Genomic DNA, 26,199 nt, shown 5'->3' with positions numbered 1-26,199 from the left:
TCAAAATCAGCCAATGAAAACCCCCATAGGTGTGAATATGGGGCTGGCACAGGACTGCACAAAATTCTATTCTTTTATGCCAGGTGTGGCATGAGGCAGGAGCCAGTGGTTCAGTCTGCAGATGATTCTGGGATGCAGTGTTCTGGCCGGCAAACAGTGTTCCCTTCCATGTGTGTGGGTCACTGTGAGGCAGGAACAACTGGATATCAGCTAAGAGCAGCGACATGACCTGGGGCAGGGGCTTGGCCAGGTTTAATCCCAATCAGGTTAAACCTTACCACCCCATAGTAGATTGTCCTTGTTGTCATGGAGAAAGTTACCTGTTAACTTTCTAACCTTTGCTATAGATCCACAGTCATAGAAAAATCTTTAGACCTGGAAGTGTGATTTCCAAGAATTTAGTTGTAGTGGTGAACTGTGAGAAAGTTACCTCTGAGATATACAAGCTCTCTGTCAGAGCAAAGAAATAACTTTATATATATATATATTTGCTGTTGTTGCTAAGAATATACACATAAAATGTATACCAGTTCAGCAGTTCCTATTCCTACATGTCCGTTTCAGTGACCACTGATTATGTTCTTCTGGTTGTGCAACTACTCTTACTCTCTTTTTCTTTGAGCTCAGTGTGTCCTAAATGCATCGTTTGACTTGCTGTCCGTTTGATACCACATAGATAATTCTTAAGACAGTGTCACAGTCAAGGCAGACCTTTTTCGTAGATAAGCTGACCTGTTGTTTGGCTTTAAGAAATTTCAGGGAATACTTTTTGTTTAAAATGAAGAAATTATCTCAGGGCAGTAGTTTTGAGGGTATACCCAGCTTCCACAGCTCTAGAAAGTCACAAGTCTTATGAGAATTTGAAATTCTGTTCTGCATTCCCCACCCCCAAGATTCTCCCGTAGATCTTCTTTTCAAAATGTGCAGAAATGACAGACAGATACCAATCAGATCTAGTTTATAACAAAGGAGACAGTGCAAATAGCATCTCTATACACCTTTACTCTCACAGTCTTGTCTAGAAGCATATGGTTTTAGTCATAGGAGCAGAGTTAGAAAGAAATGATCTAATCATTCAGAGACAAAAGCAGGACAAGACCTGTCTTACCTTTTGCCACACGGTGACTCATTTTTCACCTGGGCATCTGAGCCCCCAACCTACTAACTCATAGTTCCCGGAGACTGGGGCGTGCATGATAGCTTAAGAGAAAATGTTTGGGTTAGGATTAGTTTAGGAAGGGTTTTACTCCAGCAGTGTGAAGTATAGGCCTGACAATGTTCGTTCTTGTCTCCCTCACTCTTCTTAGCCTCACGTCACCTCGTCACCTCGTGGCCCCAGAATCCTGCTTCCTAAGTATCTACCCCTGCACTGAACTAGTCAAACCTGTTTCTGGCTGCCAGCTGGCCAGCCATGGAAACAGGAGAGACCTTGATGGCAGGGGAATAAACCTGCACAAGTCCCTATAACTGTATAATATCAAAAGTTTAATGTCTGTGCAGAAATCCAAAGATACAGATCTCCAGCTGAGGCTTCTGCACCAGGACACCTGAAAACTCAAAAACACCGACAGGAGAAATAGTGGGCAGAGTGAGAAAACTCTAGCTTGTGAGATAGAGACCTTCTGTTCTCACCCTTGCTTTGAAACAACTTGGCGTTTTTTTGGTAAATTTTTGGGGGGTAAATTTTCGTCAATTTACAATTCCTAAGCCTCTCTTTCAGACCTAGCTTATATCACAACGTTTTATAAGACTTAATGAGATCATGTCTTTAAGATGCTTAGTAAACCTTGAAAGGGCATACAAAACATAAATCTGGGAGGCACTCATACTTCCCCATCCCTGAATTCCATTGTGTGGTTCCTGGGCACTCCCACTTCCCTCTTCCCCTCTTAGAGTTCAGTTACTTAAACCCACACATAAAGTGGTCTCTAGGGTTTTTGAAAATATTTTTATTGGTTTTCATATAATAATTCCTTTATATTTTCTTTGTGTTTTGTATAATCTTTCATTTATATTATGTTTCATACAATCATTCATATACATTCTATTTTACATTATTTTAAATTGGTTTGCTTAAAAAGGTTATATACCTTGTTTTCCACCTTATTCATACACATTGTGTTTCATACAGTCATTTTCAGGCATGATGGTGAGTTTCCCCCCTTATTTTTGCAATTAATTATTTTTTAATTTTATTTTATACTAGTGTACTACAAAGTTCGTATCCATTGCCCCCCACACCAAATCTCCACCTTCCCAACCCACCCACCCCCACCCATCAAACCATGCAACCCCATGATTACCACCCTGCCCATCCCCACTCCTCTGCACCTCCTTCCCCCTTTAGACCCTCATACATGTTTTTACTAGTTATCTGTTTCTACAATAGACATGCAAACAGTTGATGCTCACCTTGTGCATTCAGTCTGTGCTTGATTGGCTAGCTATCCCTACTGGTGCTCACTTGTGAGATCCTGTGGTACTTCTGCTTACTGTCCACTGTGGAATCCCAAGGGACAGTGGCTGTCAGCTTAACCCTTTGTATGTAGTGCATGTAGGACATTGTATGATAACAGTGTCATGGAGACAACTTTCTGAAGCTCTGGAGAAGTGGCAGCACAGGGGTGATACGTCTAAACACTTGGGTTTTGGTGTTAATTTTGTCACTGTTTGCTAACTCACTGTAGATAAGGGCTTTGACAGATATGGGCCCCATTTTCATCTGTGAAGTGAAGAGTAGGGGGTCCTGAAAGCCCTTCCTAGCTCTTTCTGGTCTGTGATCTCTTTATGGTTACCAGTGGTTAAGTTCCACATAACCAAAGGTCAACAGCTGTGTGCCTAAGCATTCTCTTTGGAGGCGTTCTGGTCCCCAGTGAGTAGTGGTCACTAACCCCTGAACTCCATTCTCCCTGACCCCCACCCTTCCTAAAGCCCTGGAGTCTTTATATTTGAATACATGCATGTACTTCCAGCAATTTCCTGCTCATTTCCTCACATTCACCATGGTCGGGGGAGTTTTGCCTTCCCAGATGTGTGTAACCAACTGATTCCATCTGACCTCATCAACCAAACACAGCCTCCAGATCACTCCAGCAGTAGCCAGGCCTCTTATCTTTCATCCCAAGCAGTTTATGAATTTGCTTGACAAATGCCAAGTCCTGCCTCCCTAGCTCTGGTTCCTTCCAGCAGCTCTATGCTGTAGGGGCTACGGGCAGTCCACCTCTACCTAGTACCATTTCCACCTACTACCAATCTCCACCATCTCTCTGGGCTCCGAGAAGAAGGACTGAGCTACAGTGAAAAAGAAAGAAAGGAAAACAGAATTCTGCTGCTTTTCACTACCATGTGTTTATACCTGCTTTTGGGGAGAAGTTGGTCAATAGTGGGAGAACAGTATCCCATTTTCACCAGGCCTAGCTGCCTCCCTGTTGTTTATTGTTGGTTTTAGGTGATGTTGAGCCAACTCATAGTGACCCCATATGACAGAGTAGACCTGCCCCATAAAGTTTTCTAGACTTTAATGGTGGACAGACTTCGGTGGCACTCCTTCATTAAAACAAGCTTGGAAGCAGGAGTGGCATCCACTTCCGAGATAGCTTGTCTCTGGAAACCCTATGAATCTGGAGAAAGGACGAAAGTTATACAGGTGTCGGGGTCTTTCATTCATAGGTCGCTATGAGTTGTGTATGACTTGATGGCACTCAGCAACAACAGTAATCATTATAGAACCACTGGGTGGGTTTGAACTCCCATTCTTTCCATTAGCAGCTGAGTACTCAACTATTGCATTACCACAATGCCTCCTCTGATTATGAAAAGTGACTATTCTGCTCCATGTGATCTCTTACTCTCTTTCTGCCCTAGTGACTGTAGCTCACGTTGTAACTGCCCCCCCTTCATACCCCCAGTATGAGAAGGAACAACCAAAAGGAGGTGATTACTGTATTGTGCCCCACACATTTCTAGGTTTATGAGATCTTCAGATCATGTTGACGGCCCTGCTCTCTTCTTTCCCTTCCATAGGGCATGGCAGCTGGAGAGAACTGGCCAAAGCTCTGTCCAACAGGAACATTCCAGCTGTGGACCCCAATCTCCAGTTCTATCGAGCCCAGAAATTGGCTCCCAAGGTGAGTTCTAGGTTTGGAACCAGCCTGACTCCCTGCTGATTCAAGAACACAGACCCTGAGGTAACTCTGGTGGCCTAGTGTCAAGAAGCTGCACTGCAATCCCGAAGGCTCACAGTTGGACTCCACCAGTAGATCCTCTGGAAAAGGAGAAGCAGTCTCCTCCTGTGCCCATCAGATCTGACTTGGTGGTACACAAAAAGAAAAAAAAATAGCACAGACCCTTCATAGGCTCTATGCTTATATCCTTTGGGAAAACCTCCACTTTTCTACTGTGAGAGGAATAGAACTAGCCACTTAAGTCCTAGTCTGAAGTCATGAGGTGTCCTAGCGGAGGGAGTAGACTTCTCTGTCTTGTTCTTCGCCACACACGGGTTCTGGTCGCCCTGTTACTCTACCTTTGTCATGTAGTTCTTGGAGTTCAAGGTGCCGAGGTCTGAGCCTCTCCAGACATGCAGCCACCATCTCAAAAAGCAGCAGAGGACTTGAGGCAGAATCAGCATGCCCTGCTGCTTGTTTGTGCCGGGTTTGGGATGATGGTGTGGTAACAATGCTTCCTGCTAAGAGTCAGAGATGATGATGTAGACAGACTCCCTTCCCTGCAAACAGCTGGAGGGTACAGATTGGTAATGTAACATTTTCCCTACAGTTTCTTGGCCACTGGTCCATGGAGTGTTAGGGCCAGCAATGGGTGGGAAGTAGGCTTGGAGCAGACAAATCCCTGAGTTTGGACCAAAACCAAGCTGACTTTTGGATCTACCTGGGTAAGGGGGTGTTTTAAAAGGGAAACAACCCTCGACTCAGCCCCCAGGAGATCCTAACTTAATTATCCCTTCTTCATATGAGAAAGACTGAGAAAAGTGAGGGAAGTAAAAGAGCCTCGGGTGTATATAGTGATAAAGCTTGTAGGAGGTTTACCCTGAGTGATGACAGTGTGGCTAGTGGTGAGAGTGTCCTTTAATGTCTCTTGGCTCTACTTTCCCACCAGCATTTCCAAGGGGCCCAGAATATTGTCTTTTTCTTTAATTTCACCCCAGCTTAATTGTCCGTTCTTCCACTAGGACCAAGAAACTGACCGAGGCGGGAGCAGTAACACTAGCTACTTGAAGTGGAACAAGCCTGTCCCCTGGCTCTCAGAGGTAAGGGACTCTCTGATGTGCTCTCTGAGAAGAGGGGTTTTTTTTTCTCTTTTTTGCACATAATTCCAGAAATCACAAGAAAATGATTTCTAGTTATCATTATTGAAAATTTTTACCATCAAGCATTCAAGTCTTGCTGAATTTTCTTTTGTTTTTTAAAAAAGAAATTTATATTGGTTTGCATACAAAAGTCTTATACATTGTGTTTCTTTTATATACATTGTATTTCATGCATTACTCCATTCACACTGTGTTTCACATTATCATTCCCATACCTTATGTTTTATAGACCTAGTCACCATTGACCCATGCCCACCATTACCCTTCCTTTTTCAGGTCCCCACTGGATCTTTCCTAATTCCTTCATCCCAACGCTCACCCACCAAACTCTGTGACCTCAAGATATCTGCCCTTCCCCCCCAATTTTTTTTTCTTTAAAGAGGGAGAATTAACATTAGTTGGGAGAGAACTAACATTTGTGAGATTTACAACTCTGGAAAGTAATATCATTGTTCTCGTTTTACAGAGGAAGGGAAAAACACCCCAAAACCCCAATCCAAGGCTTAAGCAAGTTATAAGAGTTTCGTGACTGTACCTGATAACTATTCTTAAAAATGGGCTCCCCAAACTGTCTTTCTTAGACCATGAAATCTTGTAAAAGATCCCAGAGAAAAAGAATTCCATTGCTGAAATTAAGTTTAGAAAGCTGTATACTACTTCCTCTTCTTGGACATTTACATGATCATATTAAAGGGTCTTTGAAGTTCTCAATATCTGTGTAACTTAGCACACCCCACATTTATTTGACTTCTGATTTCCTCTTTTTTTTTTTTTTCCTACCGCTGAAAGCTAGTGTTCCACAAAACATACATTAGAAAATTGCTCTGGGAACATTTTATGGGAAGTAGTAAAGCCTCTGAATGAATGTTATCATAGTCCTCATGACACATTTTTTTAAAATTTAGTTTATTTTTCATTTCAATGAACATCTACAGAGATTTTGGAATTCCGTTCATTCATTGTTGCACCCTTCTCCCCGCACAAACCCCTCCCCCCTTCCCCCATGACACATTTTTTTGTATATTGGATTTCTTTTTCTTTAAATGATGAAACTAAGGCTCAGAAATTAACTTGTGCAAGATTGCCTTGAGTAAGCGCTCCACAGCAGTGGAGTGCGTTAAGGGGATGAGGATTTTAAATTGAGTTTCCTGTTTCACATCTTGCCTACAGCCAGCTACTTTTAGTCCTGAGGCCTGTGGACATGGGCTTTTTTCTTGGCCTGGTGGCATTGGCCGGTCTATTGTTCTCATCCATACTATTGCAGATTCATTTCTGCCACCTGGGTGGTTTTATTCCCAGTCTACCTGGTTGCTCTGGGCAGGAGGGAGAGAGTCAGCATTATGCTAACTGCGGTGTTAGGTTATCCACTTTGTGAAACTGCCTCCTTCTAAAGCCTTGAGAGAGGATGGATTACAATGTTGGCACACCTGTGCTAGGTGACATTATCAGGCACCATGTCTCCTTCGACCCAGAGACAGTGAATGGGAAGAAAACGCCCTGTCCGTGTTCCAGCAGTCTCTTGTTAAAGGACAACTCATCACTTTCCTTTTCAGTATCTATGCTTTTATTTCTTTTTTCTTTTATAAGTTTTTTCATAGTGTGAGCTGAGTGAAATTTGCAGAGCAAATTGGTTTTCCACTTCACAATCCATACACTATTTTGTGACATTCTGGTCACTTCTTAATAAGCCAATTGTTTTGAAAGATTATACCTACAAAATGCTCTGTATTTCTTAATTATTAGTGCCTCTCAGGATTTTTTTACCAATCAAGGAAACATATATGTCATTTTACATACATGTTTATTTGAATATTTTATGAAATAAAAAACAATAAACAAGTGAATGGTGATGAAAATAGGGGGTTCCCAAAAGTCAGACAAACCTACAGAAAGCGAATACTATTTTCATCACTATTCACTTTATTTTTTTAATGTTTATTATTTATTTATTTTTATGTTTATTATTTTTTTATTTCATTAAATATCCAATTACAAAAATATATGTGACTTATACGTTTCCTTGATTGGTTATTTATTTATTTATTAAAAATCATTTACAGCTGCTCATTTATAATCACTGATCCAGTCAATCCCCTTATTTTCTAGAAGAGGATGATAGGACTCGGAGAGGTTAAAAAGAGTCAGTCAAATAGCTGCATAATGACCCAGCCTAGCTTTCTTTCAATTCAGCTTCAGAGTCCTCTCTGTTCCCATTTCCTGTCTTCTGCCTTTTCACATATTCTTTCCACAGGAAATTTCAGGTTAATAATATGGATCATTTCTTTAACATATACCAGTGGTCAGGTTGTACTGTTATCCCGTTGTGCTTAGAAAGATTGATCTACATGCTCAAGGTTGCATAACTAATACATAATCCTGAAAGATGAGAAAGGACAGAATATGAGAAGGCTGCTGTTTGTCCCAGCTCTTGGCTGGTAGCTCAGGATCTCGACAACCAGAAGTTATTTTCAAAATCATAGCGGCAGTTGAGAGTGGTACTGAGCATGTTAAGAAGAGCTCTGTTGCATTGGACAGCTGAGGAGGCAGGGCTTGAAGGAGTGTCAGCTCTCAGGGGCATACCAAACCTGATCACAGGCTGTTAGGATAAGAGGAAGACTCATCAGCAACCTGTATTATGCATATGACACAACCTTGTGAAAGTTATCCCGAGAAGGACTTGAAATGCTTGTTGCAAAAGATCAAAGAATATAGCTTTCAATATGGATTGTATCTCAAAGTCAATAACGTAGAAATCTTCATCACTGGATTGATAAGCAACATCATGATTGAGGGAGAAAAGATTGTTGACATTTTCAGCAGTTCCCTCTACTTGGATCCACAATGAATAAGGATGACAGAGAATTGATACCTTTCAATTGTGGTGTTGGAACACTGAATATCCCATGACTACAAAAAGAACAACCTGATTTTTTTCCTTGAAAAAGGAGCAGCCAGTGTGCTCCTTGGAAGCAAGGATGGTGAAGCTTCGTCTCACATGTTTGGAGAAGCTATTCCTTGGAAAAGGACCTCATGCTTGGAAAGATGGAGGGTCAGCAAAAGAGAGGAAGACTCTCGAGCAGATGGATTGACACAGTGACTGCAGGAGTGCGCTCAAGTGTATCAGAGATGGTGATGATGATGGCACAGGATATGGGAGAGTTCAGGTCTGTTGTTCATTTGGTCTCTGTGAGTTGTACTTGACGGCACCTAACAACAATACCAATTGACTCATTTTCTGGTCGGTATATCCATCCATTGGCTTAAACATAATGTCTGCTATCCAGGCTATTTCCCTTGGAAATCTAAAACAGTTAAAAAGAAGAAATTGGGTGAATATAAAACCCAATCAAAGAAAGTTAGTTTGTGTGGGTGACTTCATATAGGGCTTTGGTAAGGCCGTGTCTCTCTCTTGTGGACAAGGCTGTGATATAAACCAAGCTTTCCTTTTTATTTCCTTTTATTTTTAAAACATAAGTCACATACCATCCAATTAACTCTTCTAAAGTATACATTTCAATGGCTTTTACAATATCCGTAGAATTTTGCAACTATCACTACAATCAATTTTAGAACATTTTTATTACCCATAAAAGAAAACTTGCACCCATTAGCAATTACTACGCTTCTCTCCTCAGCCCTGGGCAACCACTGATCTACTTTCTATCTTGATAGATTTGCCTGTTCTGGAAACTTAATATAAATGGCACCAGATGTGACTGGCTTCTTTCATTTAACCTTAGTTTTCAAGATTCAACCATGCTGTAGATAGATCCCTGCTTCATTGCTTTTTATTGCTGAACACTGCTCCATCCTAGGTAAACCCCCTGCTGTGCAGGCCATTCTGACTCTTAGCAACCCTGTAGGACCTAACTGGTCTGCCCTGTGGGGTTTCCCAGGGCTGTAAATCATCATGGAAACAGACTGCCACATTCTTCGCCTGTGGAGTGGCTCTGCATTTGCCAACCTTTTCATTGGCAGCCAAGAGATTTAGCCATTGGACCACTAGTGCTTCTAGATTTTATCACTATATTCCATTTTTTTATTTCCATTAATTGATGGGCATTTGGGTTATTTCTATTTTGGGGCTATAATGAGGAATACTGCTGTGAACATTTATATACACAAGTGCTTTGTGGATCCGACTGCTCTGTCTTTAGAGCCCCAGGTGTACATCGTTACAGCTCGTCTTGTGTTCTGTGCACTTTGATCCACCTCAGTGGGGTGTGTGTTCATGTACAAGATATCCACGAGGATGGGGGTGATTTGTGGATCCAGCTTTTCTTTCTTCAGAGCTCTGGATCTGATCTACATCATCACAGCTTGTCTTCTCTTCAGTAGACGCTGATCACTTCAATGGGATGTGTGTTCATTTACAAGACTTCCACTAAAATGAGGATCATTTTATTTGTTAGGATTTTACCAGATGAGCCTCTGGCTCTTTCATCAAACTCTAAAAGCTACTCTTTATTTTCATTAGGGGTCTACAGCCCTTAATTTCAAGGGGAAAGTCCTTCAAAGAGCAGGTGTGAGGAGTGAACAAGGACTAGACCGCGTGCCTTAGAACGTTGAATAGGAACTTGGTGCATACAAACCTGTGACATGCGCCAGCCAACTAAGTTATGTGCTGACTTCTCTGTTCCTCGTCTGAGGTTGGCTCCACTCCCTCTCGAGTTGGACCACCACCTAGGTGTGTGAACTTGCTCAGGCGGCAGCGTGCTACAGCAGAGGGCCAGTCAGTGCTCCTCTGGTGTGGTGGGCTATGACCTCTTCTGGAGGTAAAGCTTCTGTGGTAAGCCCTCATTCAGATGACAACAGTTTGTGTGCTCTGTCTCCTTTGAGGAGCTCATCTCTTTCATCTTTGATGTTCAGAAGCAACCATGAGGCTGGCCCAAAGCAGACACTTGGTGCAACAATGTATGTGTCTGAGAGCATGATTCCAGTCTTCCTCAAGTGTTCATTCATTCAAATGATTATGCTGTCCAGGGACGATAGAGTAGGAGGCGGTTCGCTCTGCCTGGTAAAGTTAGAGAATACCCAGGGAAGAGCCTTGAAGGGTGAGCAGGAATGCCTTCCATGGGGAAGGAAAGAAAGACATTCAATCAGGAAATATTACTTGTAAAAACATGGAAAAGTGAAAGAGCTCAGCATGTTTGCTGACAGAGTTTGTTGTGTCATGGAGCATAGGTGTGTAATGGGGTGTGGAGTAAGGTGAGGCTGGGAAGGTAGATTGTAAAAGGCTCTGTGTACCAGGGTGAGGTTTTGTTTTGAAGCCTTCTGAGATTTTAAGCAGCAGAGAGGCATGATCAGATTTGTGCTGAGAGACAAGTCTGGAGCAGTGTGAAAAGTCAGTGGAGAGAGAGAAGCTGAGGCCTAGTTAGGAGGTTATGCTGTAGGCCTGGCAGGCCATGCCAGTGAGGATGGAAGAGAGAAGACCCACTGGCTGGCCTTGCCTTCCATCTAGACATACATACACTTTTTTGTATCCACAGGATTACTGTGTGTCCTTAGGGAGTAAGTTGACCTCTCTGGGCCTCAGTATCCTTATCTCTAAGATGAGAGGTTTCTAACAGATCTTTTCTCTACTACTTTTTAACTGGAAGTTCCAGATAAATCTTGTCCATGATGTGCTCTTTGACATAATCAGTGTCCTTTCTTGGACCTTAGCCCCTGCTGGCTTATGGACAGAGTGGGCAGAGGCCTGGGTTAGCATGCCAGAAGCCTGTATCCCTGTCAGATACAAACTGGTCCCCCAAATAGAAACAATACAAACTCTAGTGGGTTACCAATCTTCCTGGGGGGAAAGCTATGTCACTGGTTTAGAGACTTCCACCTGCATCTTGAGGGGGTGGATAAAGCATGGTCTGAGGTCTGCTTTAATGCTGGATAAGGGCTTAGACCACAATGAGATGGCCCTGTGCCTCCTCTTCCCAGTTCCCTGGAGAACTCAGGCTCCCATTGCTAAGGCAAAAAACGGTCACAGAGGCATGTGTGAGGCCCCAGTTCGGTGTCCCCCTGCTGCACCCGTACCCTCCCCCTGCAACTTACCTCCTCCCTCTGCCCGCCTCTAACCTCTGGCCTCCAGGCAGAATACAACCGAGTGCTCTGGTGTCATGCTCTCTCTCGTGGACCTTGGCAAGTAGGCAGGAGCTGAACACACTGCCCTGAAAGTTTTTTCCAGGCAGGGGGCAAAGCGGAGGCCATTCTACAAGACAACTGAGGCTTATAAGCTGGACTTATGGAATTTCCCCAGAAGGAGCACAATGTCTCCATTCTTTGCCTCCATGAAGCCTTGACAACCCACCCCATCTACGCAGCCACATTCCCTCTCCCACCCATCCCAGCCCTCACTCTTTCCCGGGAATGATGGCTGCTTCCCAAAGGCCCTCATTCCTAGCACTGACCAGGTCAATGTGCTCAAGAGGTGTCCCGTTGCTGAAGTGTTGGGAGTGACAGATTCTCACTGTCCTTTCTAGATCCAGCTGTGCAGTAGTGTTCTGCTCCCCTCCTCCCCCAGCAGAGGCTGAAGATGGCCCACTGACCAGCGACAACTCACAGCTTTGCTGTTCATGTGAAGGGCTCCCTTCTCACCACCCTCCTTCCCGCCACCATTCTTCCGCCTTCCTCACCATCTCCCTCCAGAGCGCTTGCTGATGACCTTGTGCCACTTCCTCATATCTGGGCTTCCAATCTGAGTGTCCCTTCCACCCTGGCAGCTCTGATCTTGATATCTGATGGGCAACAGTAGGGAGGGTGGGACCTGGCCTGCTTGTACTGGATGGAGGCCCTACCTCTTACCACCTGGAGATTAATGCTGGGGGAGGAGAAAGAGAAACATTCCTAACACCCACCGCAGATGGGTAATCTGAAACTCTTTGTTAGGGTACACTGGGAGTATCTCACCAGGCTTCCCCTCCCCTCTCAAATTCTCAGCCTTTCCACCTCTCAGAGTCCTGGCTCCTGACTTAGCTCTTTCTTCTGAAGGAGACTTTCTGCTCCAGGCCTCGCAGTGGGTTCAGTCCCCCACCACCTCAGCAGCTGAAGGAGAGAGTGGGTACTTCTCTGTAACTACCCATCTTATGCTGCCTGCAAATCACAGCACCTGTGTTCTTGTCCCAGGACAGGCCTGGTCCAGTGAGGCCTCATTCAGGAGACAGCCAGATGGAGCCCCAAATACCTCCAGCAGAGTTTTTCCAGCTGCTTCCCAGGCTGGGGAGCCAGAGCATGAAGACCAGGAGTAGATACAGTTTCACGAGTGGACAGCTGTGGCGTTTTCTCTCATGGAACCTTTAGGGAAGGGAAAGAGAGCCAGTCCTTAGCTGAAGGACTAAGGAACTTGGCTCCTCTCAGTTTCCTCTGTCCTCTCTGTCAGGACCACTATCTCCCTTCTCTGGGGTACACAAATCACCTACTCCCTGCATGGAAGGCATAGAGAGGATATAGTGTATATGTGTGTCTAGAAAAACAGATCAGCCCTCAGGGCAGGCCATGAACATCAATGTCAGGTTTCTCAAGGATGAGATCAGAGTGAGCAGAAGAAAGACTGGAGCTGCCTATGTGCACATCTGGTCTATCCAATCAGTCTCCTCGAGTCATGGAGCCACAGGGCATTTTGGAGGTGAGCACTCTCACTCATTTGCCCCCTTCCCTGCTCTGTACAGTTCCGGGGCCATGCCAACTTGCATGTGTTTGAGGACTGGTGTGGCAGCTCCATCCAGCAGCTCAGGAAGAACCTGCACTTCCCTCTCTACCCCCATGTGAGTATCTGCCCCATGTCAGTGCCCACCTCGCCCCTCATCCACACGCATCCTCTCTCCACTTCCTCCGCCTCATCCCGGACTGTCTCATTGGCCCCTCGTTCTAGCCCTGTCCTTCTCACCTTTCTTTTCTGACTCATTTGGTTTCCTTAATCCTTTGGTCACGTTTCCTGATCTCTTGATTCTTTTTTGTTTTGCTCATAATACCTCCTGAGCTCCTTCTCCGAATTCCCTCCAAATTTTCAGCCATCCTCGACTTCATTTCAGTTCTAGGCTCTCTATTTGGCTCACAATACAATCTACCCAGGCCTGTCACTTAAAGGTGTGCTCATGCGCACTGGACAGAGCAGCTTGGGGAAGCCTGAGTGCTAGCCTTCATGCCACACACCCAGTCACTCTTATCCCAGTATGCTCCTTGGTCTCTTCCCACCAGCCTGTTATGGGCCTATTTCCAATTCTTTCTCTGGATAACAGTTTCCTTCCTCTTTTCCCCCCCCCACAGATCCGTACAACCCTGAGGAAGCTGGCTGTGTCCCCCAAATGGACCAACTATGGCCTCCGTATCTTTGGCTACCTGCACCCCTTCATGGATGGTGAGGCCAGCCCCAAGGCCTATCCATATCCTTCCTGCCCCAGAGTCCTACAGGGTTCCCAGAAATAAGTCAACACTAGGTGACTGACCCCTGTTGGTCCATCATCAGAGAGGGAGGAAAAATGCAGCCATGGTGATATCTCATCCAGTCCCCTCCAGACACTCTAGTCATTCTCTGATATGCTGAACCTGGAACGAATGCACCATCTCTCCCCATAAGTCTTCTCCACATTCACAGTGTTTTCCAGAGTGTAAAAAACTCGCCGTTATGGAAGGAAAACCCAGAGCATCAAGCACCCTAAAAAGAACCTAGCCACTTAGACATTGACACAGTCATGTGTCCTGTCATGTGCCCTTTGTGCCAGTATCCTTCTTGCTCTCACTTGGAAACTTTCTCTCCCATTGCCCAGGGAAAGTCCAGTTTGCCATTGCTGCAGATGACAATGCTGAATTCTGGCTGAGCCGTAATGACCAGGTCTCAGGCCTTCAGCTGCTGGCCAGTGTGGGCAAGGTAGGGTCCCAGCTCCACCCCAGAGACCTCTGCCATTGGGCCTGGAAGCCAAGACACTGAAGGAGAGCTTGACCTCATCAAAAGACTCCCATTCCATGAGCATCTGTAGTGAGGCTCCTGGGGGAGAAGGGTGAAACAGAGCATTCTTCCTCTCATCCCTAGTCTACTTTACCGAAGGATAAACTCAGGTATGGGGAGGAATAAGGAAGAGTATGAAGCTGGGGAAAGACCCCAGAAAGATTCCTCTCTGGGTCAAGACTGGGCCACATACATTATTTGGTCCTGTTGCCTAAGCTGGGGAGTTCTGTGGGAGAAAGATGAGCAGTCTTCTCATTGCAGTTCACAGTTTCCTGAAAACCTGCTGGAGGGTCAGCTGTGAATCAGCAATAAATTTGAATTTGTTTATAGCCCAAGTTTGTGCTAAGGATCCAGCCTGGGGTCTGACTCAGTGCCTTCCCAGGAAGGATTCAGTTCTTCCTGCACAAGCCACTGTTCTTAATTATTTTGTTTTTTTTCCCCCTCTCTTCATTCTCATTTTCTTCCTGCTCTTTTCTTCTTGATTTGTCTTTCTTTCATTCCTTCCTTGTCTTTCCATTCACCACTACACATGCTCCTTCACAATTTCACTTTTTCTTCTTCTTCTCCTCTTACCTTTAGACTGGAAAGGAGTGGACTGCCCCTGGAGAGTTTGGGAAATTTCAGAGTCAAATTTCCAAGCCAGTGAGGTGAGTAGGAAGTATCACAACATTCTCAAATCTAGGTCAGAGAACCGGGCTGTGTGCCACTCCTTGTCCATCCTCCGTCTTGCAGAAGTTCAGTGCTCCCCCCTGTGCATTCTGGGTAAATGGCACCTTTGACTTAAAAACCACCTGGCTCATCCTTCTTCATTTTATAGGTGAGGAAGCTGAGACTTAAAGAGGAGAGTAATTGAAGGTCAAACTATTTAGTGACACTTGGGACAAGTAAACAAGTCTCATTTCTCCTAGTCCTTGCCTTTTTTTCCTCAGAAATGTCTATACCTCTGCGGACTGAACACTGTCTGCTGTGCTGCAGGGAGTTCCTAAGTTATCCACGACTTAGTGGACTGAAGGCCCTTCTCCAGTTGTAGTGGCTGGAAGTTTGACATGCTAGAAAAAGGCATTGTAGCCCAACTTCTGAGCGCCCCCTGGTGACCAACAGAGACAGAGCAAGACACACATACAAATTATACATCGATTGGTTTGACAGTTATAATGTTGATAGTTATAATAAGACAATCTAACATGCATTGGGTACTTACTACATTTGCTAGTGTGGTGGTTAACAGCAAGGAATCTAAAGTGAGCTTGAACCAGATCCCCACTTCATCACTTACTTCTTGGATGACTTGGGAGGAAATTTACCCAAAATTTCTGTGCCTCAACATTCCGTTTATAAAAAAGGATTAAGTGAGTTAGTATATAGAAAACTCTTAGGACAATGCCTCACACACAATAGCAGTGCCAAAGGGTTAGCTGTTTCTGCTTAATTGGATTTTCCCAATTATCCTGTGGAGAATGTACTGTTGTCATAATTCATTTCATAGAGAAGATGATTGAGGTCACGCTGTTAGTAAGTGGGAGAGGGGCATTCTACCATAACTCAGATAGTTAAAGTATGAGTCCTAAGATTCTAAGGACAAAGGAGCAAGGGATGAGGAGCTTCCAGGTGGTGGGAGAGAGGGAAGAGCTGGTGTGGCGTAGTGGAGAAGGGGGTGGCCACAGTGGCCTGTGAAGACAGCCCTGTCCTCTGTTCTCCTTCTGCCAGCCTGTCAGCCTCCCGCAGGTACTACTTTGAGGTGCTGCACAAGCAGAATGATGAAGGCACTGATCACGTGGAAGTCGCAGTGAGTGCTCCCCCTTCTCCCTTGAGCCTTATTTAGAACCCAGCTACTTCCAGCCTTCCACAGCCACCCTTTCTTCTCTTCCAGTGGCGGCGCAATGATCCCGGAGCCAAGTTCACCATCATTGACTCAGTCTCGCTGTCCCTCTTCACAAGTGAGTAGGCTCTGCCCGTGGGCTGGAAATGGAGGTAAGGGAGTACAGCCCATACTTACACACCTACATACAAGGTTAAGTCCAGCAGAGGTCATCTGGCCAAGTGGGAACTGTGGAGGTGAAAACTTAAGACATTTGGTTATGACGGAGACACAGAATAATTAATGAGCAGAACTTGAGGGACCTTGAAGTCAGTGATCCTTACCCCTCAGGCTCACTGATCTCTTTGAGATCCTGCTAAGCCTTCTGAGCCCTTGCCTTGTCCACCATCACACATTTTTTATACAACTGTATGAAAACCCAGAGACTTTGACACTCACCCCAAATTTGAAAACTTCTGGTTAAGTCCATCCCCTACTTAACAGAACTATGGTTCTTATAGCATCATAGCTACAGAGAGAACTTTCTCACCTGCATTAAATTTGCAGCAGATTAAGTTTTCAGTTATATTCCTCATTGTTTGTGGTTTCATAGGACCATTCCTATCCAGAGGACCCCCATTGAAAAATTGTCCTCGGTAAGCTTCTCTGAAGGAAGCTCTGGTGGCGTAGTGGTAAGAAGCTGTGTTGCCAACCCAAAGGCACATGGTTCAAATTCACCGGCTGCTCTGTGGGAGAAAGATGGGCAGTCTTCTCTCAGGCAGTTTAAAGCCTCTGAGACAGCTGGAGGGTCAGCTGTAAGTCAGCTTTGACTCAGTGACACACAACCATCACCAGCTTCTCTGGGAGGTGGGGCCATGTGGGTAGCATTGTTGACAGAACCTGAAGGGCTAGAGTCCCAAAGAGGAAGGGAAAGGCAAGTGCTGGAAAAGAGCAGAGAGACAGTGGGAAGTGTGTGAGTTAGAGGAGGGCAGCATGGGGAGAGAAAAGGAAAGGTCTGAATTCACACGAGAAGGAAGCAGTATGGAACAGGCAGGGGTGGGAAAAGGAAGTTGCTGGTGACCAATGTAAGATGCTACCAAATGATACAGAAGAGGCAGTTTATGAACTGCTGGAGTGAAGGATTTGGAATCCATAGACTTAATGTGGGGAGCTCTGGTGGCCTAGTGGCAAGAAGCTGTGCTGCAATCCCAAAAGGCGTGCGATTCAAGGCCACCAGCTGCTCTGCAGGAGAAGGAATGGGCAGTCTCCTCCCATGCGATTAATTGCCTCTGAAAACCTGCTGGAGGATCAGCTATGAGTTTCTTCTGATTTGACAGAACATAAAAACAACAATGTCAACCTAGCAAACAAGAAGCACATGGCAAGGTTTAGATGTGAAGCTACTGTGGTGGACCAGGTGTGAGTATACTCCTGCAGAGAGCGAAGGGCTCGCTCTGGTGCTCAAGGCAAATCAACAGAAGAAGGCACAGAACAAAGACAGGCGGCCTGTCCCGCAGTTTAGTTTTATTAGACGAGGAAAGGAGGAGGGTAGGAATGAAGCAACTTGAAGATAAGAGTAGGAAGGAGAAAAAGATGTTGTGGTTGTGGTTGTTAGGTGCCTTTGAGTCAGTTCTAGCTCATAGTGACCCCTGTCTACGTACAATAGACCGGTATTCTACCCAGTCCTGCGTCATCCTCATAATCTGACGTGTAAACTCATTGTTGCTGTCACTTTGTCAGTCCATCTGGGTGCGGGGCTTCCTAGGTTTCACTGACTCTTTACTTTCACAAGCACAATGTCCTTTTCAGGGGACCAGCCCCTCTTGATAATGTTCCCAAAGTTTATAAGACAAAGTTTCACCATCCTTGTTTTTAAGGAGCACTGTGGCACCTTTTCCAAGACATATTTGTTTGTTCTGTTGGCAGTCTGTGGTATGTTCGACATCTTTACAGTTTAGAGACATCTGTCCTTCTGTCTTCTTTATTCATTGTTCAATTTCACATGCGTATGAAACAAAAATACCATGGCTTGGACCAGGGGCACATTAGCCTTTAAAGTGACATCCTTTTTAGTACTCCCCCCCTTTTAGTGCTTTAAAGAGTTTCTTGGCAGCAGATTTGTTCATTGTAACACATCTTTTGATTTCTTGACTGCTGCTTTTGTTTTCTTTGACTGTCAAAAATAATAAAAATTGATTTCTTGAACGCTGCATGAGTGTTGATTCTTGATCAGTAAAATGAAATCCTTCACAGCTTTAGTCCTTTCTCCATTTATCACAGTGTTTCCTATTGGCCCACCTAAGAGGATTTTTGTTTTCAAGTCCTCCTCACAGCAACAGAGCTCTAATTATGTAGCCCATACCAAGTTGTACTGTTACTCCACAAGTTAGCAATTTAGACTTTGGCAGTTCAAATCCACTGTTGGCTCCATGGGAGAAAGATAAAAAATTCTCCTCCCGTGAGATTTAGAGCCTCAGAAAGTCCACTAAAGGGTCTGAATTTGAGTTGCTTTCTGTGTATTTGTATAGTGGAGTTTTCAGTTACTCATATTTGACCACCAGGGGGTCTTAGGGTACCAGAACAAACAAACAATCCTGCTGGGAGTGAGGTCATTTTGGTTCATAGCAACCCTGTATGAAGGGAACTCTGGTGGCCTATGATAAGAAGCTACACTGCAATCCTGAAGGTGCGTGGTTCAAATCCACCAGTTGTACCACAGGAGAACAACCGTCAATCTCCTCCTGTGCGATTTGAAAACCCACTTGAGGGTCAGCTATGGGTCAGTTCTATTTCAGTGGTTCACAACAACAGTAACAAACAGCAACTCTGTAGGGCAGAAAAGATTTAGGATTTCCAAGCTTATAAATCTTTGTGGAAGTAGATTACTCATGCAATCAAATTATTTCTTATGCAGAACAGCCAATAGTTTTGACTTTTGGCTGGTAAATCAGTGCCTTCACCTAGCACCACCAGAGCTCCTTTCCTCTTGGGAGTCATTGATGTGTGCATTTAAAAAGACTTCAGAGCCTGAACTCTAGACCTAACCTACCTGGCTACAAATCCAGCTTTTCCACTTACTGGTTGTGTGACAAGGAGCCCTGTTGGTGCAATGGTTAAGTGCTTTACTGCTAACCAAAAGGCTGGTTGTTTGAATCCACTAGCTTCTGTATAGAAGAAAAACCTTGGCGGTGTGTTTCTGTAAAGATTACAGCTTTGTTAAATGCTGGCGAGGTTGTGGAAAAATTGGAACCCTTATTCACTGTTGGTGGGAGTGTAAAATGGTGTAACCATTGTGGAAAGTGGTGTGGCGCTTTCTCAAAAAGTTGCAAATAGAGAACCATTTGACCCAGCAATTCCACTACTGGGAATATACCCTAAAGAGACCATAACTGACATCCAAGCAGATATATGCACACTCAGGTTCACCGTGGCTTTGTTCACAATAGCTAGGAGTTGGAAACAGCCTAAGTGCCCATCAACAAACGAATGGATAGAGAAGTTGTGGTATATTCACACAATGGAATACTACGCTGCATTGAAAAACAAGGAACTCATGCAATATAATTCAGAGTGGGTGACCCTGGAGGACATTATGCTGAGTTAAGGAACTCAGTCACAAAAGGACAAATATTGCATGGTGCCACTGTTGTAGAAAGTGACTGAGAAAAACTGGATAAATTATGTATACTGAACTGAAACAGATGAGGGAGAGAACAGTTTAAAAGTGATATATGATAGCATATTATGATTGTCACAGGAATCCAGAATTAAGGTTGCATAGTGGAGTGCATTTGGGGCGGGGGGTGGGGAGGGGGCAGGTGGCAGGTGTGGAGGGGATTGTGTACCAACGAAGAAGTTTATCTTTTGCTTTTCAAAGAGAGGAGCGAACGGGGGGGTTAAAGAAACAAGTGTAACAATGAATGAATTAAAATCCAGAATCTCTGTAAATGTTCATTAAAATGAATTAAAAAAATTAAAAAATATAATAACAAACACTTTTAAAAATAAAAAAAAGAAATGACATTACCAAAAAAATGTGGTAATATATTAAAAAAAAAAAAAAGATTACAGCTTTGTTAATCCTTTAGGCAGTTCTGGTCAGTCTTCCCATTGTTAAGAGTTCAAATCAACTTGAGAATAAATGACAACTGAGTTGTGTTACATTAGGCAAGTTACTTTGAAGATTCATAAACTTTAGTCTCTATACAATTACCTATTCTTATCATTCTGTGTAAGGATATGAAAAGATCACGGAATATTTGTCCTTTTGTAATTGACTTATTTCACTGTTTTCAAGGCTCGCCTATGTTTTAATATGCATCAAAAATTCAGTTCTCTCTAGGATTGAGTAGTATTTCATTGTATATATATATCATATTTTATTTATCCATCCAGTATTTATAATGTATTTATAATGTATTTATAATGATAGATCTCCAGTAGTTAGCATTAAAGCATTTTGAGGAAGAAGTGTCTTTTTCCAACTCACCTGAGATTATGGTGTGGAATAGCCCTGGGTCTGGTGCAAGAATCATAGAAAGACAAGTAGCTAAAGCTACAGATTAGGATGAGTGGTGGTGGGTATCCCATGCTGCTGCACTGGGATACAGAACCCTGTGCAAATCATCCCTTGTCCTAAGTGGATTCCTGCCTCTCAGAGAGACAGGGGAGCTGGTTATGAGCTGGGCTTATTCCAGGACTCACAGCTTCTCTTTGTTCCTTCCTCCCTGGGGCTCAGATGAGACAATCCTCAGGATGGATGAGGTGGGCCACATCCCACAGACGGCAGCCAGCCACACAGAGTTCCCAGACGCCCTTCCCAGAGATGAGCAGCCCCCCGCTGACATGCTGCGGCCTGACCCTCGGGACTCCCTCTACCGAGGTAAGAATTTGGCCACATACCTTCAACTCCCCTTATGTCTGGGGACAGTGTATCAGTAGGTCCAGAGGATGCTGGCACGTGGTAGGAAGAGGAATGCGGGGTGGGGAATATTCACGGGACTTAGTTCCTGCACAGTATCCTGAAAGTTATAGAGTGTTGGGGTTCTTCTTTTTGTAGTAAAAGGCGGGGCTTTGGTGGATCACTGGTTAAAATATTCAAGGCTGCTAGCCAAAAGGTCAGGGGTTCAAACTCACCAGCTGTTCTGCAAGAGAAAAATGAGGCAGTGTGCTTCTGTAAAGATTTATAGCCCACAGGGAATCCTATGAAGCGGTTATACTCAGTCCTGTAAGGTGATAGTGTCAATCATAGCACACCTACAGAAAAGTACAAAATACGTGTGTTATGACTTAACAGTTACACAGTCACTGCGGAGGATATGTTTGTATAACTAACACAGACCAGGAAATAGAATTTGACCCTGGAAGTCCTTCATGCACTCCTCCTGAATTACAAATATTACAGTTGGAGTCCCACTCATGTTTTCCAGTGAGAGGAGTATGTTCACACTGAGGTGCGAGAGTCTGTGTGCATTCTTCCTGCTGACAGTTTTGCATTTTAAAAAATTACATCTGAAAAAAAAGGACAAATGGAACAAAAGGGGATGCTTGACCTAAGGAAGGAGTTATTGATACTTAAAAAAAAATTATATCACTTTTCTGCATTTGCTTTGTTTTTAGGGTTCTTAATACTGTACTGGGGTGAGGGCTTTGTGGCCTCTTGGATTTTTATAAGCTTTTGCTGTAGTGAAAGGAGCTCTGGTGGCACAACGTTAAGCGATTGGCTGCTAATAAAAAGGTTAACAATTTAAACCCAGCAGCTGCTCGGTGAGAGAGAAAACCTGGTGATCTGCTTCCATAAAAAATGCCCAGAAAATGCCGTTGGGCAGTTCTCCTCTATCACGTGGCGCTGCTGTGAGTTGAAAGCATCTCGACAGCACCTAGCAAATTCTGTGCCCTATACCTGGGGCTGCGTGCTGAGTCCTATGCCACTAAGGTGCTCCTTGAGTGCTCCTGCCCCAGGAGAGTGGTGTCACCCTGAGTCTGGCAGCTGCTGCTAATGGTTAGTGACTGGCCACAGCTGCCACTGGTGAATGGAGAAGGGTCCTGCTTGGAGCAGAGGACTGCAGCCCTCACCCTGTGCCAGGAGGCTCTGTACTCGTGACACTCTCTGGCTCTCAACCTTACCCCCCTCCTTTTTCTCTCAGTGCCTCTGATCCCTAAGTCTCATCTCCGCCACGTCCTGCCTGATTGTCCCTACAAACCCAGCTACCTGGTGGATGGGCTCCCTCTGCAGCGCTACCAGGGACTCCGGTTTGTAAGTCTTGGGTGCCTGAGCAGTGGGGGGACAAGAGTGGAAGAGGGTTTACTGCCCACGTCTAGGATGGGAGGTGGTGAGGACAACCTTGCCCTGGTCCCCACGCCCTAGCCCTGGGTTAAACACACTTACTTTCCAAATTTCCTCTGCTGCCAGTGGACTTCCCTGCACAGTGGGAATTTTATTGCTTTAAGAACCTACCTTCAACTATGCCCCAGTGACATCAGGGGACCTGCCCAAGACTCCCTAATCTCCCTGATGCTAGGACCATGCAGCTCTGCCTTGCCTGGGGCAGTCCTACCACTGGTCAGTCAGCACCTTGCCTACAAGTGAACTTGTAGGCAGGGTGCTGGGGAAGATCCAGCTACGGAGGTGTAGTTAGCTTTAGAGACTTTCTCTATCTATAGGAACTGAGGAGGCAGAATGAACATGACATCATTCTAGTGTTCTAGATGTCTGTTTATCGGGTTGTAGAGATGATTATGTAGAGAATGCTAGAGGCAGCAGGAAAGAGGTCAGAAATCATCCATCAGCTGAGAGGATGGATGGGTTATAATTGAGAAGTGTGGACATGGAGATGACTGGAGCTATATTTAAAGGGGCCAATGGAAACAGTAAATACAGAGAAGGAGACTGTAAAAGTAACAGGGATCAGATGGCAGAGGAAACAGGGAGTGGTCCTGATTGCTGCTGAGGCATGAGCTGGACAGAGATGAGGATGACGTGGTTTACAGAGCTTGACTCAGAGGTAGCCTTTAGTCCAGAGAGACCAGGAGAGGAGACAAGGAATGGAATCCCGGTCTAAGTAAGACCAGTGCTTCATTCAAAGCCACCTTGGGCAAGTCCCTTGGAGCCCTGTATGATCCCACTTGGGGATTTCTCATCCCCAAGGCCCTGTCCTCTTTCTGCTACTGCTTCCATCCTTCCAGGTCCACCTGTCCTATGTTTACCCCAACGACTACACCCGCCTGAGCCACATGGAGACTCAGAACAAATGCTTTTACCAGGAAAGCACCTACTACCAGGATAGGTGAGTGACACTGAGTGGGGCAGGAACTTGCCTTATAGGGGGCTCTTCAACATGAGCTACAGATCAGGGCTATTCTCACACCAGTCACAGGCATATCTGCTCACCAGCCTCTTCCCTTCACTCCAGCCCAGAGCAGGACTTCAGACTCTTGCTGGATGTCCAGTGGAGCCAGGACTGGGCTCCCGCTATAGCCTGCAGGACCCTCAGCACCATCTCCACCTCCCTTCCTCCCACAGGCTCAGCTTTCAGGAGTACATCAAGATTGACCAGCCTGACAAGCAGGGGCCGGAGCCGCCAGGTACAGGGTGACCGCTGAAGCCTCCAGGTCAGGCGGGGAGGGGTGACCACAGTCTGTTTCTAAGGGAAGGTCAGAACCTACCAGCCCTGCCCTTGAAGAGCTTAACATCCAACCCCTGTCCTCACATGCAGTTCTCGGCAAGGCACATGTAGAAAATGGCTCTATTTTTTTTCTTTAAATCTTCTTTATCTTGGTCTTGTTGAGACAATAAACATCCAGTTTTGTTTCTACGTGTACAATTTACTGATTTTTATTATATTCCTCAAGTTGTGCAACCATTTTCATACTCTTTTTCTGAGCTGTTAGAAATGGCACTAAATTTTTTCCCTAGTTTTATTTTTACTGTTGCACATTTTCTTCCCTCTCCCCACACTCCCCAAATGGCACTACTTTTAGCAGCATGCTGGGATCAGCTGAAGAGATTTGGAGCCCTGGGATTTACTTGCGTTCTTTGGGCAGCTTTCAGCCTCTGACACACCATTTGGGAAAACTCAGCTCTAGCAAAGCACACCTTGCTGAGGTATCAGGCTTATTGGGACCATTTGTTGGATCCCTATGTGTCCCAGGCCTCTGCTAGCTCTTCATGTACTTTCTCTCACTCAAGCCTCACAGCCACCTTGTGGGAGATGGATTATTGTTCCTTTTATACATGGGAAGAAATGAAATCAACTGGGGTTGAGTCAAACATCCAAGGCCCCATAATATATGAGTGATAGAGGCACTGAGTATGCCACACACATGATCATCAGCCATCGGTGTGTCTTACTGGGAGAAAGGTGGAAACCTCCTGATGTGATACATGAGGAATGATTGTTATTAATGATGTGACCTTGCAGTTTCTGAAGAGGACCTTCTGGAAGATTCCCCATATGGAGATGTGGTAGAAGAGACTCCTGCTGCCAATAACCAGGACCTTCGGGTGCCCATCTCAACCCCTGGACGGGAGCAGGAGGTCACTGACTACCATCTCCGAAGCCTTCGCAAGCTCCTGGCTCAGTCTCAGAAGGGCCTGCTGGTGCCCTTTTCCAAACAGAACATCACATCTCCCTCTCTAGTGAAGACAAGTGACATCCCAGCCCAGCAACCAGAGAAGAAGGAGAGAAAACCCAGTCCTGAACCCAGCCGAGAGTCTCTTCGTTCTCCCCAGTGGCTCACTGGGCACCTGGCAGGGAACCTGCCTCAAACTAAGAGGCCTGGGCCCCCTGGCGATAGCCCCAGGAAAACTCTAGAAGAGTCCCAGTGGCTAAACCAAGTGGAGTCATTCATTGCAGAGCAGAGGAGGGGAGACAGGATGGAGCCTCAGATGCCCAAGAGAGGTTGGCCTGGAGAGGAAGAGGAGGAGGTGGTGGTGGCAGCTGGCCAGGAAGGACAAGTGGAGGGAGAGGAAGAGGGAGAAGAAGAGGAAGAGGATGTGAGCGAGGTATTCGAATATGTGCCCGTGTTTGACCCGATCGTGAACTGGGACCAAACCTTTAGTGCCCGGAACCTCGACTTCCAAGCCCTGCGGTCTGACTGGATTGATCTGAACTGTAACACGTCCGGCAACCTTCTGCTCCCAGAGCAGGAGGCTCTTGAGGTCACGCGGGTCTTCTTGAAGAAGCTCAACCAGAGGAGCCGGGGGTAAGGTAAAGGGCTCTCCTGGGGCCAGGGACAATGGCAGCCAGTAGTTCCCTCCGGCTGTAGACATGGTGGGACTTGCCCCTCATCACCCCCAGGTTCCTGGGAAAGGCATGATGCCCTGATTCCCTCCTGGGAGACAATCTGGGCCAGTCAGGTGCTTGTTCTATTAGCAGCAAAGGTTCTAACACCCCCTCACTCAAGAAAGGAACAAGCAAAAAGACACAACAGACAAAGCTAGGGATAAAAAGGGTGTGTGTTGGGGGGTAGGGAGGTGGGGGTGGGGAAATGATAGCTCCAGAAGTTTTAGAAGGCCTGGAGCATGAGGTATGGCTCTTGTTCCTTGGCTTTTTGCTTTTTCATTTAACTAACATTTTAAAGATAAAAGTCATCATTTTAAAGTATAAATTCTGTTTTTTAACAGTCACAGATTAAGCAACAATCACCATTCTCTAATCCTAGGACATTTTCATCACCTTAAAAGGAATTTTCATGCTCATGACCACTAACAGTCACTGTCTGCTCGCCCTGGTCCCTGGCAACCAGTACTACTTTCTACCTTCAGGCATTTGCCTGTCCTGGATAGTTCATGTCAATGGGACTATGTGATAGTTCTTAGTGTTTTCAAGGCTCTTTGGTGTTTGAGCATATTATGAGTACTTCTTTCTAATGACTAAAATTTTCATCCACTGAAGAGCCCTGGCGACCTTGATGGTGTAATGGTCAAATGCTCAGCTGCTAACTCCGAGTGGACATTTCAGAGCTACTCGACCTGGTGACCTGCTCTGTCCTGTGCAGCCAGTTCTCTTCCTGTACAGTACGCTCACTCTGAGCTGGAAGTGAGCTCAGTGGCGAATGGCACAAACCAATATTCCATCGCACAGATATGCCACGTTTTGTCTCGTCCTCACTAACTGGACATTTGGGTTGTTTCTGCTTTTT

At 45.3% G+C, this 26,199-nt stretch overlaps 1 protein-coding gene across 1 annotated transcript in view; it reads left to right on the top strand.

Moving 5' to 3' along the window:
• The window catches only part of B4GALNT3 (beta-1,4-N-acetyl-galactosaminyl transferase 3), a 143,226-nt gene that overhangs the window by 108,370 nt on the left and 8,657 nt on the right, over window positions 1-26,199 (top strand). The window contains exons 2-14 of the mRNA XM_006891327.1: window positions 4,024-4,127; window positions 5,186-5,263; window positions 12,982-13,077; window positions 13,580-13,670; window positions 14,080-14,180; window positions 14,838-14,905; window positions 15,966-16,044; window positions 16,129-16,195; window positions 20,795-20,938; window positions 22,203-22,312; window positions 23,242-23,342; window positions 23,579-23,640; window positions 24,477-25,260. Coding sequence (XP_006891389.1) covers window positions 4,024-4,127; window positions 5,186-5,263; window positions 12,982-13,077; window positions 13,580-13,670; window positions 14,080-14,180; window positions 14,838-14,905; window positions 15,966-16,044; window positions 16,129-16,195; window positions 20,795-20,938; window positions 22,203-22,312; window positions 23,242-23,342; window positions 23,579-23,640; window positions 24,477-25,260 — 1,885 coding nt within the window. The remainder of the gene's footprint in view (window positions 1-4,023; window positions 4,128-5,185; window positions 5,264-12,981; window positions 13,078-13,579; window positions 13,671-14,079; window positions 14,181-14,837; window positions 14,906-15,965; window positions 16,045-16,128; window positions 16,196-20,794; window positions 20,939-22,202; window positions 22,313-23,241; window positions 23,343-23,578; window positions 23,641-24,476; window positions 25,261-26,199) is intronic.

This window comes from Elephantulus edwardii, unplaced genomic scaffold (assembly GCF_000299155.1).
Source record: "Elephantulus edwardii isolate Elephantulus edwardi_28Jun2011 unplaced genomic scaffold, EleEdw1.0 scaffold00096, whole genome shotgun sequence".
Taxonomy (NCBI): domain Eukaryota; kingdom Metazoa; phylum Chordata; class Mammalia; order Macroscelidea; family Macroscelididae; genus Elephantulus; species Elephantulus edwardii.
The sequence above is the reverse complement of the archived record's forward strand: the minus strand, read 5'-3'. Positions and strand labels throughout refer to the sequence as shown.